The sequence below is a fragment of the Gobius niger genome (genome assembly GCF_951799975.1).
Source record: "Gobius niger genome assembly, chromosome: 5".
Taxonomy (NCBI): domain Eukaryota; kingdom Metazoa; phylum Chordata; class Actinopteri; order Gobiiformes; family Gobiidae; genus Gobius; species Gobius niger.
The window spans coordinates 28124189-28139118 of record NC_136856.1 but is presented as its reverse complement, the minus strand read 5'-3'; the positions used below and the strand labels follow the sequence as shown (position 1 = coordinate 28139118).

Below are 14930 nucleotides of genomic sequence, written 5' to 3'. Positions count from 1 at the left end.
TTCACGATGGTAAGTGGGATCAACCTTTTATTAACATGTGTATGCAGAAAGACCGACGTAAAGGGACTCTTGACGCGGTGAGTGCTCAAGTCGTGAGCTCTGTGTCCAGATGTATGCAAAGAGATTTACATCGTGCTCATGATGTCAGATGGAAGGTCTAGATAACTTTATGGGCAAGAAATGGTTTTAAATGGAATAATATAGGTCACCATTTTAAAACTAGTGACAAAGAAAAAAAAAGGAAGGAAGAAGAATGTTAAGTGGCTGTAGTTTTAGGACCTGTTTAATATGAATGCTTTTTAGTCATGTGACTTTTGTTGTTTTGGCCACCATCTTGGGGGCCTCTGGCTAGTGTACATTGTCAAGTTAAGTATCTCCAGTCATTAAAGTCAAGATGCTGCATCCAAAAATAGCACACCTCACGGCAGATGAGCAGAGCCGACACGAAACTGAAACCTGAGGATTTTATGCAAATCAACCACCGGGACAGTTACTGACACCACTTAAATTCAGCAAAGCCACTGCTAAGATTAGTTTATTACAGTGTTAGCCACAGTTCTGGAGCTCCAGGTTGCACAAAGAGAGAATGCCCTGACATTTGTCGCTGTATGCAAGGCTAGACCTTAAAAGGAGCTGCAGAGGTTAGAGCTATAGGGTTCATGTGAGCTGCCTGTGGTGTTTACTGTTTAGGCTAAATACAGCAAATTACCGCTAACATCTTGAGCAGCTTAAACAAGGACCTTGACCAAGGCTCTGTTGACCCTACAAACTGAAACAATCTACAGTGGGAGCAGATCTTTGGGAAAGTCATGGTGTGTGGCTGGACTGACAGCGCTGCTATGGCTCTGCTTTGCATCCACATGCTGCTTTATTTGAAGAGTAATTTTTTACCATTTTGCATTTAAAAGACCTTATATTTGTGTTTGTATAAGCTACGCAGCGGCGGAGTGATCTGCTGGAAAATAGTCCCTCAAAATGCGATCATTCATGTGATGCAAGGTCTGTTATATTCCAAAAATTACTCTATCGACACAGACATTTATATCATTAGTCTGGTGTTAAGTGGTAAGTGATTTGCCTCAGGTGCTCTGTGGAGTGAGTAAGACTGTTTTTAATGTAGGCTAGCTGATACCATAGAAATGCACTAGCCTTGCACTAGCCTAGCACCACAAAACTCTTCAAATATAAGAACTGCATGAATTACAAAAAAAATATCTCCAGAAATCAGCAACACTCTGGATAACTAAAATCCTGAAATATCCCTTTAAAGTATACTTTATTGTCCCTGTAGGGAAATTTGTCCTCATTTGACCCATCCTTCGATGCCGCTGGGGCAGACGGCTGTGCCGCGCCCGCGGACCCATCTCCACATGTAGAGCCAGGCTAACCGCTGTGCTACCGTGCCACCTGTTGCCAGATATCGGCTGCTAAACCTGCCCAAAAATATTGGAAAAAGCTCCTAAAACACATTTTTCATGTGTTCTAGAGGCACTGTCCTCCTCCAATGTTTGTTGTTTGAAATAGTGTTTTGTTTTTTTGTTTTTTATCAAGAAATAGCCTATCTCATTTTTTTAGCCTGTGGAAATGCTTTATAAATGGAAAAAAAAGTAAGTAACTCTGTACAGCTTGAGAGCACCCTTTTTTTTTTTTTTTTCATTATTATTGCTGGCACCACAAAGTAAGGTTTTGGGCATGTTAGCCCTTCATCAGGCATGAAACAAGTGGCTACACACCTGTATGTACCATGAATCATTAGGTCATCACGTGACAAATTCTTTTTTTTTTTTTTTACACAGTACAATATACATAATAAATTTATAGACAAGAATACATAACAATCTCAGGTGTACACCCCCATGCGATCATCACATTATAGTAAATGTATACAGAAAATCCCACAGCATAATATTTACAATATTTACAGAATCTATGTACAAGATATATACAATCAGGACATGTACAAAACACGGCAACAAGAAGTAGAACCAGATAAAACCACAACACATGATGTAAGTGAGGGCGGCACGAGCGCTGGAGTAGAAGTGCTCACCTCAGTCACCCTCAAATCAAAGTCCTCATTGAGACCTTTCGGACTCCAAGTGTCTAAAGTGCATATCCAAAACGCTCCTCGTTTGAATAACTGGGTGGCATTATGAAGCCACACACCTGGCAACCTAATGTATGACGTCACTGGAAATGCATGTATAAAACATGAATGCAACCGAGCGGTAAAATCCTCTCTTTCTCGCTCTTTCCAAAGCTGTTTCTGTCAGAGAATTGAAGGTGATAAAGACAAAAGGATGCTTTATTATTCAGTTTAATGTCTGCTGTAATGGGAGGCAATGGAACAGAAACTGGATCCAAAGTGTTTATATACCGCAGAGAACCGGGAAGATCAAGGGCATTGTCTACACAAACAAAACATTTCTCAACTTTTTACTGGCTGTGGGTAAATATGTCATGAACTGTTAAAAGAATTGGCAGTTCAATTCGAAAATGTGCAAAAAACACTTTTGGTCTGATCTGTCAAAGTCTCGAATGAATACTCGTCCTTCTTTGGATCCGGATCCGAGATGAAAAATGAAAAAAAAAAAAAATGATTAGGGACTTCCTCTGGAGTTAACATCTGCGATTGTGTCAGATTCGTCCTTTAACTTTGCCTCCCCGTGCCCTCATTCCCCTGCTCCCAAATGTGACGCTAAGACGTGCTGTGAGAGTGTGGACAAAGTGGAGGGGAAGACGAGGAGGAGGTGTGACAGGAGAGGACGACCTTGTGACGGGAAATAGTGCTCTTTATCCGGAGCCGAATCTTTGGGATCCATTCATAATACTGGTTACATTTAGCAGCTTAGGTAGAGATGTATCTGTCGGCATCAAACCATGTTGAAATGTATGGTTTCACTTTATTATTGATGTATTAGTTACAATTATGCGCAAATTCAACCTGGAAGACCGACCAGCCGCATTCATTCGTCGCCTCATCCCCGGCAGCTCTTCTCCAACCATCCAATCACAGTCCCAGCTCAAGCCGCACCTTCACGACAGCCAATCACTGCTGGGTCTCACTCCTGCTCCAGCCACTCATCGCTCAGGATCCCTTCTGAAGCTCGATCACACTGCCGTTTCCCAGCTGTGCTAAAGCCCTCCTCCACCTGGCTCTGCTCGTCGTCGGCTGGCCGTCCCGGTGTCTCGTCTTCTACCCCCGCCAGTGTCCGGACTCTGTGGGAAGATTCTGGCAATCATTCGTCGCCGTGCATTTCGTAATAATTCAAGTGGCCCGCTGTCCAATCATGATTCATGTCCAGTAAAACTCTCTTGACGTCATTCTGTCTCTGTGAGTCTTTTCAGGTTGAACTCGCCCCTTATCCGTTTTGAGAGTGAATGAGGAAGACAGACTCCATATGCAGGGTTACTGACACACGCGTAAATGAAACAAAACTCCACTTCTGGTATATTTTTGAGGGGTCAGTGACAAATGAAACCATCCATCCATTTTCTTCCAGTTGTCCTTGCCGGGTCGTGGGGGCAGCTGTTGGAGCTGCCCAAATCACATTGCACCAGCCCCTTATGGCTCCTCCTGCAGGTGGTGGGTCCACGGAAGGACGGCCTCATGGTTCTAACCGGGCCTGTTGGTCTCTCATGAGGGGCTTCTGAATTGCTCTTTGTCTGACCCGTCACTTAGGACCTGTTTGCCATGGGAGACCCTACCAGGGGCCCAACAACAGAGCTCCAGGATCATTCAGGTGCTCAAACCCCTCCACCACGTTAAGGTGGCGATTCCAGGAGGGGACAAATGAAACCTTACAGTTAATTTTGAATTCAGCCCTTTCTCAGCAGGTCACACGCTCTACTATTTGGTTGGGCCCTGTTGCATTGTTTAAATAAACTTCTGCGATGTCAAAAGATCCAGTGTTGCATACATATTTCATCAAGATCTTGTGCTGATGATGGGAGACTTTGACCGCTGTGCAAAGCCCTCATCCCATAAATTCTTACTGGGGTTAAGACCCTGGACTCTGTGGCGGTTAATCCACTTGTGAAAATGATCATAATCATTCTCCCTGAACCACTCTTTCACAACTGATGAAAGAATGAAATGAATCCTGGCATAATGCATGTGCCATCAGCAGAGCCGGTTTTTCCTATAGGCAAACTATGCAAGTTGCATAGGGCCCCTGCAGCCACAAGGGCCCCGCATCTCAGTCAAGCTACAGTGTAGTTGAGTTGTTTCCCTGATTAATTAACGCATTGTTACGGGCCTATTTGTTTCAAAGATGAGTTGAATCCACACGGTTCTCGTGCATGCGGTTACTTACAGTAACTCTGGTTCTCTGAATGTGCACAGTCTAATACGAGTTGGGCTACTCAAAGGTTTACTCTCAGTGGTCAGACAGAAATAACCATCAGGTGCAGGTTTCAGTTAGTTTTACATCAGCGTTTCCCAAACTGTGGGTCAGGGACCAGAGGTAAGAGAATGGGACAATTTGCCATTTACCATTTTAAAAAGTGGGGAAATAGACTAGTGTCGTCCTAAATCCCAGTCTCACAGTGGCTTAGTGGTTAGTGGTTCTCACACAGAGGGACGGGGCCTGAATTCAGGTCATTATGTTCCATTTCTGCCCTGCACTAATGCACAGGAACATTTTTTGACCGTAATTCGATCTTCGTTGAATAACCATGGGATGCGTACTGTAGGGCCCCCCATGTAGATTGTTATCTATAGGGCCTCCATCAGGGAAGAAGAAATCCACATTTCAGTCTTTGATTGCATAGACATCGTTTCATAATAATAATGATTAATTCTGATGGATCCCCTTTTTTGCCACAATTATGCCCTCTGACATTATACGGATGCAAACAGGTGTCAAAGCACCACAATGGACTATTGTTTGCGGCCCAGGAATAGATGTATTTGGATAATGAAGTCCGCTGAAGCGCGGGAGCACCACCTCATGACGGGGAGCGGTGGTGGAGCCTGGAGGAGAGAGGACGAGGAGGAGGAGGAGGAGGAGACATCGCCGCGCGGGCAGGAGGGGAGCAACGCACGCACAGTCGCCGCGCTCAGAGCTGCGCGGAGCTGGCACCCATTCCTGCACTGCCGCGAACCACTCACTCAGACACCTCTCTTCTCTCCTCGCCTCCACGAGCCTCCGTTATGCCCGGGATCTAACCCCCCTCCCACCATACGCGTGGACCCTCTTTTTCTTCCTTTTTGTTTTTTCTTCCTCCTTCCTCCCGGTGGATGTGGACATTCGTAAAACCAACATGCAGAAGATCGTCAGTCTATCCATCTCCGTGCTCTTGGTTCTATGGGGATGCGCGCTCGGAGGCTCGCCCAGCGTTCAAATCGGTGGGTGAACCGAAGCCAAAGACAGCGCAACGTCACTTTCCCCCTCTCTTATTTTTCTTACAATTCTCACATGTTTTTTGTTTTTATTTATCCCCCCCCCCCCGACCCCCCCCCCCCCCCCCCCCCCCCCCCCCCCCCCCCTCTCCAGGTGGTCTTTTCCCAAGGGGCGCCGATCAGGAGTACAGCGCGTTTCGGATAGGGATGGTTCAATTTGGCACCCAGGAATTTCGCCTGACGCCTCACATTGACAATCTGGAAGTGGCCAACAGTTTCGCCGTCACCAACTGCTGTAAGTACCGACATGGATGTAAAACGTGGCTCCTTTGACCCCCCCTCCCTCCGCTTTTGTCTTTGTCACGGTGGATAATCGAAGCGCATCCGTTCCGTATTCTTGTCAGCGAACGTGTAGTCGCGCTCGGACCTCGGTTTCCACAGTAACAACAGTTGTCAGTCACATCCGTTCCCAAAAGATCCCCCCCCTCTCCGTCGCCGTCTCCAACCGTGCGTCATTGCGCGCCGTGGCTGATTTTATTTTTTCGGGGCAACTTTTTACGCGTCTCTCTAGTTATTCCACGGAATCCTCGAGGGATCCGCCGTCACCTGCGTCTTCTGTTGTTGACCAAACCACTCGGGAAAGGGGAAGTTAGAGGGTGTGCAGATGATGTCACAGCAGAAGCCAAACGAGCGCTGAATGTTGACGCGCTTCGGTTTGACACTTGCATTGAGGGATCGAGATTTTACGGGCGATATTTTAAAGCCACACTGGTAACATTCGGGGTGACATGTTGCGACGTTGGAACGGCTAAACTCACTGCATAACGCCTAAACTTTGGGGCGCTGGTATGTTAAAGTTCTATACATATAGAACTGACATACTGGTGACGCCTTTTTTTTTGCAGAGGATTGTCATATAAAAGCGTCGTATCCATGGTAACGAGCCGGTGATGTCCCGCTCCCTGGAAAGTTAAGAGCGAAATCGGAGGGGATGACAAACCCCCCCCTCGCACCCACATTTGAACAATTGCTTGTCTTTTATTCTCTTTATTCGATAAAATGTTACACAGTGTGGCTTTAAGATGCATCTGCTCTTCTTCTTCTTTTTCTTCTTCTTCTTCTTCTTCTTCTTCTTCTTCTTCCTCTTCTTCTTCTTCTTCTTCTTCTCCTTCTTCCTCTTCTACTTCTTCTTCTTCTACTTCTTCTTCTTCTCCTCCTTCTTCTTCTTCTTCTCCTCCTTCTTCTTCTTCTTCTTCTTCCTCCTCTTCTTCTTCTTCTTCTTCTCCTTCTCCTTCTTCTTCTTCTTCTTCTTCTTTTTCTTTTTCTTTTTCTTCTTCCTCTTCTTCTCCTTCTCCTTCTTCCTCTTCTTCTCCTTCTCCTTCTTCTTCTTCTTCTTCTTCTTTTTCTTTTTCTTTTTCTTTTTCTTCTTCTTTTTCTTTTTCTTTTTCTTTTTTCTTTTTTTTCTTTTTTGTCTTCTTTTTCTTTTTTCTTTTTCTCCTTTTTCGTCTTCTTCTTTTTCTTTTTTTCTTTTTCTTCTTTTTTGTCTTCTTTTTCTTTTTCTTCTTCTTCTTCTTCTTCTTCTCCTTCTTCTTCTTCTTCTTCTTCTTCTTCTTCTTCTTCTTCTTCTTCTTCTTCTTCTTCTTCTTCTTCTTCTTCTTCTTCTTCTTCTTCCCACGTATATTGTGCCAGCTGTCAATAATTTGATTTGATTTGTCACGGTCATAACCCATCGCCACCGGAGCCAAACCGCCTGTCTTTTTATGCCCATCCCTTTTTTTCTTTGCGGCCAGTTGGGTTTCGATCACCCCCGTTTCAGTGTGGTTGACAGCGGCGAGGGGAGCGCCTCAAAACGCGGGCGGCGGCGGCGGTAGAGAGAGGTGCGAAGGTCCTTTTCGTTAATAGCCGAGGCGCCTCTTACATTTCATTAGGCGGTTGCCAAGCGACTACCCCGCGCGCAGTCACTTAAACATAAATCAAACGCTTCTGATTGGTGCGCGCCTCACTCCAATCGATTGCATTACCATATAAAAGCTTCTTGAGCCCGTATGTTCTCAGCGAGGGGTCCCAAACACATTTTTTTCCCCCTTTTCATAAATAACATCTTTACGCAAAACAACGGCCGCGTGGTTATGCAGGTGGAAGTGAGATTGGTCTGATTTGTTTTGTCGATGAGGTGAAAACGAGCGCTCCAGCCTGTGCCAACTGGGGCTGTTTTATTTATAGACGCACATGGTCAGAATAGTTGTCAGTGCCCTCCAGCGTTTGCGCGGCTCAATTGAGTGTAGATAAAGCAAATAAACTTGGGTAAACGAGCGTGCATGTTGACTGGCTTTCGAGCGGCTCTTGTACGAAAGGGCACAAACGTTTGAATGCACCGAGGAGTTTTGACCAGATGAGGCAGACACTGTCAAAGGTAGGGCTGGGGTTTTACCTTTCCGTTTCTTTGCGAGACCAGCACTTTAGCGATACTGGTGCTCAGAGGAGGGAACAGTCGCCCGAAGATTGACTCAAGTAAGAGTAACGTTGCTTTGGAATAATTTGACTCAAGTATAAATAAAAACTAGGGACCCAAACCATTACTCAAGTAAAAGTAAAACAGTACTTGACTATGTTACTTGAGGACTGTGAGTAACTAAGTGACAGAAAAAGTCTGATTCATTATCAATGACGTTCTAAATGGTGTGAAACAAAACATGAAATCATCTGTGAAACGCAAAGAAAATGGCCCGAAAATACAGAAATCAAAATAATTCGAAAGAACAAGGAGTTTTATTATTGGTTTATTTAAACAGGGACGATGCACTTTAATCAACATCTCTGTAAATGTTTTAGCTAAAGCTAGTTTTCAACCGTAGTCCCTGGGCAAGATGTAGATTGCCAGCAGCAAACAATACACAATTATAACAACAATCAGTATTAGCCTATAAAATGGTAAAACAATTCATTATTATGATCTCACAGACATACAGCAATATTCGACACAAGCACCACACATAGGATACCGAAATGAAACATTTGCCGCTAAAATATTTTTTACTCACAGAGGAAAAAGTAACAATTATTTTTACTCAAGTACGAGTACAGATACTTCACTATAAGTAGAAGTAAAAAGTACTGTGTGATAAAACTATTCTAAGTAGTACAATCTCATCAAAAAGCTACTCAAGTACATGCACTTGAGTAAATGTAACTGAGTCCTATACACACCTCAGCTAGTACCTGAGCCAGACTTTTTCTGATACCTGTGCTTGATTATTCAATATCTACAACTATAATTCAACCTGAGAAGACTCACAGAAACGGAATGACAGTATGAGTGTTTTATTAACGAACATGAATTATTATTGGGGCTCAGACCCCGGCGGAAGACTGAACGAACGATATGGAATGCATGGCTTTGACGAATGATAGCCATGATCTTCCCCGGAGCCTGGACCCTGGTGGTGGTGGAAGAGACCTGGGTTGGCCACTTGATGAGCGGAGCCGGGGAGGAGCCAGGCGGAGAAAGGGGTGGAGGAGGGTCTTAGCACGGCTGGCAAGCGGCTGAGTGAATGACCAGGAAGCTTAAAAAGGGGACCCTGAGCGATGACGGGCTGCTGAGGGGATGAGCAGCTGCGGTGATTGGCTGTTGTGAAGGTGCGGCTTGATCGGAGTCCGTGATTGGATGATTGGAGTGCGCTGCCGGTGATGAGGTGATGAATGAATGCAGCTGGTAGGTCTTCCAGGTTGAATTTGCGCCTAAGCTTCATAACAGAACAATGGAATAATTTATTCCATAGAAGGCAGTTTTGTTTTCATTTATTTGAGCTTGAACAACCAAATATCTGTCTTTAGTGCTGCCTCACGACCCAACAAGCATCAAAACTGGCCATCAATGTTTTTTTGTTTTTTTTTGGTACCTGTTTTGGATAACCAGTTTTTGACAGTAGTGCCTAAACCTCCCTGGTATCGTTTAACTGCTCTCAGGCCAAAGGTAGATCTTTGATGGACATTGTCATTGTCTTCATCTTGTCCAGGCTCACACAAAAGACCAAGGAAGCTTTCCACTCCTGCTGGTCTGTCAATTCAATTCAGACATTTTTTTTTAACTTGATAGCTTTACATTTTGCTTTTGTCTAGTGTTTTGTCTATTGAAAACGCCCGAGGAATTGTGTGTTGTTAGAATTAGTCTACGGCCGTTCTCTTCTCGGCTTAAAGCAGCTAATAATTGTGGCCACAGGCACAATTCCTATCAGGCATGCACCATCAGAGCATCAGCAAGTTTTACGCACTTAGCCACGGTTGCTTTTTGTTTCGGATTCAGTTATTTACCAGGCTCGTACAAGAACAGACTTAACGTTTTTGCGAATGTGATGCGTGTAGATAAATTACAGGAGAGGCCGTATTGTAAATATATGGATGTGAGACGGATGAATGCCCGAGGGGAGCAAATCGGTCACTGCAGATGTGTGATTGATGCGCTGTTGTGGTGAAATGGTAATATTTACGTGTTAAGAACATCTGGGGGATAGTCAGGGGAAATGAGAAACCACACTCATGACTGGAGATTCTGATGTACTGATGAAGCACTTGTGAAAAGGAAATTTACAGTGCAGTTGAGCGATGATCGAAAGAAAATGGGATGAAAGACATACTGGAAAATATTGCACCTATGTTTAAGTATTCAAAGATCTGATGATGGGTCACAGCATTTGGTTGCGGACAAGTTTGTAAGTAGTTCATGTTGTTTCAAAAGTAGCATGTCTCATTTGATATAATGAAAAACACATTACGCAAAGGGAGCTGTCTCTGAGCTGCATTACATTTGACCCATTTTCATGCGATGGTTGTGTTTGGCCTGCTGTCTGGGCATCCCTGACATAGACCCTACAGTCAATACTTTAGGCCTGAAACTACCAACTCTTATAATAATCGCTTCATCTACAGATTATGTGTACGATTAATCGATGAATCGCAGGAGCTGGAGTTGAGAAGGTTTATTTGCAAACTGGGTTAAACTTAAAGATGCAAGATACAACTTTTATGCGGAAAGAAAATGGACATTTGTGCGTATTTGACCTCGTAGTGACCCAGTGGCTGTATGAGTGGTCAGCATGGCGCCTTTACTTTCCATCACAGTGGTCTCTTGGACGCTCCAGGATCAATTGTGTGAAAGGTTTCCACTGCTGGCGGACCCTCTCACCAGAAAATCTACAGAACAGTTGAACCTTGAGCGAAGTAAAGACCATCGTGTTGGAACCTAGATGCGCCATGCTGACTAGGGCTGAACGATGTGGACAAAATGTCATATCTCGATATTCATGCCATATCTCGATATCGATACGATATAACTATAGATACAGACGGCATCTCTGGAATCGCCCATATTTGGTCATGGTTGAAAACAGTAAAGGGGGAAAACAAGTTGGAGAAAAATTTAAACTCTCTCTAATTATTCAAAAACTGCTTTAACAAACGCTGAGTTATGAATATTGTTTTCTGCTAAATAAAGATACAAAGACATGGGGAGGAGCAAAGTGGTTCAACAGCCCATGATAGCTAGCGTCAGCTATGACTCCCGTTTTTTTGCATCTACTGAACAATCTGCTGTGAATAAACATCCATATGGACCTGATTTAGACTTGACTTTATTTGTATGTGAAAAATAAGTTTATATTTCGCCAGAAAATGGCTTAAAAGAGTGAAAAATTGTGTTACCCACAAGATTCTATTTTCACCCTCGGCAAGGCCACGCCCTCTTCTATGACGAGATGCCGTCTGTGTCTATGGGTTAGGTGAAAACCAAGCATTTTTCAGAAAAGTAAAATGGTAATACAAAAGAGTGCAGTTTTATTGATGAAAATCTATATTGTTTATGTCTTGCTTTTTTGATTTTAATGTTTTAAACATTCATATGTCGATATCGATACGATAACGATATATCTTTCAGCCCTAATGCTGACCACTCATACAACCGCTGGGCCACTATAAGGTTTCACTTTTTTTTTTATGCATAAAAAGTTGCATAATGTTTCTTTACTAAAATAGTTGTCAACTATTGCAATAATGGATTAGCTGTTTCAGCCCTTCAATACATACTGTATTATAATGCAAATTCCCCCTTAACACAATTAAAATATGGCAAAATTGTAATTTCCACGCCCCATTTAAGCCACATATACATGTGCTATTAATATTTAAAAAAACAAATATAATGTGAAAAAATAAAGAAGATTAAAGCACAGATGTTTTGCCAACTGTTACGTAATCATAGTTTTACACCAGGGAAGTGGCAGCTTTAATGTAGGCAGAAAAGTTGGGTGAAATAATCAAATTCTTTCATGATCTTTAACATAAATGATGACAAAAAAGGGAAATTCCACATCCCAAAGACTGAATAGGCACTCCCCCGACTCTACTGTCCCTTATGTACAGTATGGTTGTGCAATTGGCTTTTATAGCATACAAACATCCTTATCTGAAGAATGCATGCTCTGCTTTAAACCCAGTAGGAGGCGTCCTGAAGCAAAACCACGTAAATTATGTTGTGATCCACTGACTCTAAAGAGACCTATGAGGAATCCCCGACCCCCCATCAGTACGCCCGAGCGGATCTGTCCCCTCCATACCGTCTCAACATAAACCTTCAGCGGATTCGCATCGCCCCGTCTTGTTCGATCAGCGTTCTGCAGCAGAGACATGAATTCCCCTTAATGGAGTCGGACCAGGGGAAGGCGCCCGGCTCACTCGGTAGAGCATCCGTCACTGGTTGGTGGAGCAGTTTGTTCCATCAGTCCATAGCATGTCGGGGGTGGGGTGGGGTGGGGTTAGACCTCCATCAATAACAGTTGGACATGCTCGCATCTGCTGCTACAGCGAGGGGGAACCATCCGTGTGTGTGCGTGTGTGTGTGTGTGTGTGTGTGTGTGTGTGGAGGACAGAGCATTTATTTAACGCGCGCTGTCCGTGTTTAAGATGAATGGATGCTTTTTAGGTCACCTTTGGGAAGCGGTGCAAGATACGAAAGCATATGTATTCATTGCATGTCGCCCAGCAAATAGAATAAAATACAAGCGTTTATTTCACTATGGTTGTTTTTGGCGGGGAAAAATAACTCAACAATGTGTTTCTGTAAGAGTAACTTTGCAAAGAGACTTTCTTCACACCCGAAGAGGGATGTCTTTCTCGTTTACCGAACAAAAACATGCCATCTATTTGTTTAACTACCGAAGAGAGACCCGATGAGCTCTACTGGACCCCCTTCTCAAATATATCTTGTGATGCAATGTTTGTCTTCCCTTTAAAGGCGCGCATTAATCAGGCCCCGGGGGGACGGCCGTATCGATCCAGCTCACAGGGACTTGTAATGGCCGCTCGTGGTCTGAAGGTTAGGCCAGTTGTTCTGAGTGAATGTCCTGCACCCCACCACCCCAATCAACCTCTATCTACTATAAATGATGGTCTCTACCTTCACCTGTAGTATATGCTTGAACTGTGCCTGGTGCATTTAAAGGTCCCATGTTTTATTCAGGCTTTTACAACTATGTTAGGACACCTTAGCCTTGCTATTTATGTCGTATAGCGTGTTGAGACAATACCTCTAGATATGCACATGTAAGTCTTGCTATAGGAAAATGTCAACACTTCTTCCTCTTGTGCTTTTGCAACAAAATAAAAACATCGGTGATTGTGATACAGTACTGCATGTCAACCCAAAGAAAGAAAATAAGAATAGAATCCTCCTAATACGTTTCTGTATTCAGTCTGCCTAAATGTATGTGTTCATAATTGATTCTTTAAGTGCACAAAGAGAAATGGCTTGTATAATGTGACTTGATAGATATGAGTTATGTGACAGTAATCAAATTTGATTCATCAAGCTTATGTAGCAATGTAGAACGCTTTCGGGGAGATACTTGGAAAAAGGCTAGAGAGCTACTGGGTAAGTAGTCTTTGAATACATCGGGGGATGATTCAGCGAGTAGATTAGCTCATGAAAGTGATGACAAATGGCATCACTGGTGCATACAGTTCATTGTTATTATTTGTTTAATTAATTGAGAAAATGCATGTTAGCTTTATCACTATAGACACACACACATGCAGGCACGGTCTGCTACACCTGCCCCCATGGGCACATTATACATTTAATTATGTTTTTCCAGATGTGATGTGACGGGATAATGCCTTTGGGGAGGCCTAATCATGCACCAGTAAAATGGAAATGGGCCGTGTGTGAAATGTCTAATCATTCTGACTGAATTGGAATCAACAAAATAAGTTTACATTTGGATGAAAGTGCTTTCCCACTTACTTTAGGCACTTTACATCAAGGAACCACTCACCCAGCCAGGATTCCAACCATCCGGTTATAAGACGACCCACTATATCAGGGGTCCCCAACTAAATTAACTAAAGGTCCACAAACCTTTCTTTCGTAACTTCGTAAAACAGGGTCTGGACATCCTTGCTCTTGATAATGTTAAAACATGAGCACAGGTTGTCTATTTACATAGCAAAGCTGATCAATGAAGCAATGATTTTGTCATTTTATTTCAGTATTATTCAAATTGTTTAGATATTTTTTTAATTCAGCCTTAGAAATTTAGTATATCAGCAGATGAAAAGGCTTTGTTATATCATTATATCATCTGAGCCAGAGGTTGTTTTTACACAGTAATTTGATGCTAATGATTGTTTAGTATTTATTAGCATCATGTTAATAATAATAATGCCTTACACTTGTATTGCGCTTTACAAGCCTATATTACCAAGTATATCAAAGCGCTACACTGTAGTCATTATTCATTCACTCCATACTTGGTGGTGGTAAGCAACTAATGTAGCCACAGCTGACCTCGGGTAGACTGACAGAAGCGAGGCAATCAGTCTGTGCCATCGGCCCTTCAGACCACAACCGATCACTCACTCACCCAGGTTTCCTGGTGTTACCAAATAAGTAGTTCCGACCAGGCCCTTCCCTGCTTCCGAGATCTGACGAGATCAGGCAGAGCAAGGGCGGTATGGCCTTCAATGTTTAGCCTCAATAAACACAGAAGTCTTCTCTGGTGGAATATTTGTGACTATCCTTTGCCGCATTTGACAAAACATGAGTAACTGTGCATAGGAATAAAGCAAGGGCAGGAAACAGGATGCTAAACTTCCTGTTCAATGTTTTGTTTTCATGTTTGTTCTAGAAGATCGGTGACTAAGAAAAAGGAATATTCAATTTTCCAAGAGAGAAGAGTGATAGAACTAAGACTCACTCATGGTCCCAGAGGCGTAGCCCCCAAGCCAGCAGGGGCCCCCAGAGGGCCAACAGATTTGACAGAAACGACCAAGAGAAAACAGTTATTGCAGCAGCGGCAACAATTGGCCGCCACATATTCCCTGAAAGGGCCCCATGAGCCCAGCCCCTCCCTCATTTGCTTCTTGAGAGAGAGAGAGAGAGAGAGAGACAGTGAGAGAGACACAGAGAGACATAGAGAGACAGAGAGACATAGAGAGACAGAGAGAGCGCCCGCGCAACGTGTTGGAAATAAACATGTTGCAGAGCAAAAACGGCCTCCAGAGGGCCCGCTACTGGCACTCTTGCTTGGGGCCCCAT

At 43.5% G+C, this 14930-nt stretch overlaps 1 protein-coding gene across 8 annotated transcripts in view; it reads left to right on the top strand.

The window, feature by feature from the left end:
- The first annotated feature begins 5013 nt into the window (after window positions 1-5013).
- Window positions 5014-14930, top strand: part of gria2b (glutamate receptor, ionotropic, AMPA 2b) — a 100543-nt gene continuing 90626 nt past the window's right edge. For 6 of the 8 annotated variants that reach the window (XR_013792914.1, XR_013792915.1, XM_079557259.1 and 3 more), the window contains exons 1-2: window positions 5015-5350; window positions 5499-5639. Coding sequence is in view for 6 of the 8 variants with exons in the window: in XM_079557259.1 (XP_079413385.1) it covers window positions 5266-5350; window positions 5499-5639 (226 nt within the window). In the remaining 2 variants the exon portion in view is untranslated. Of the gene's footprint in view, window positions 5351-5498; window positions 5640-14930 lie in introns of all 8 variants that reach the window. The other 2 variants (XM_079557261.1, XM_079557260.1) reach the window with 1 other exon arrangement.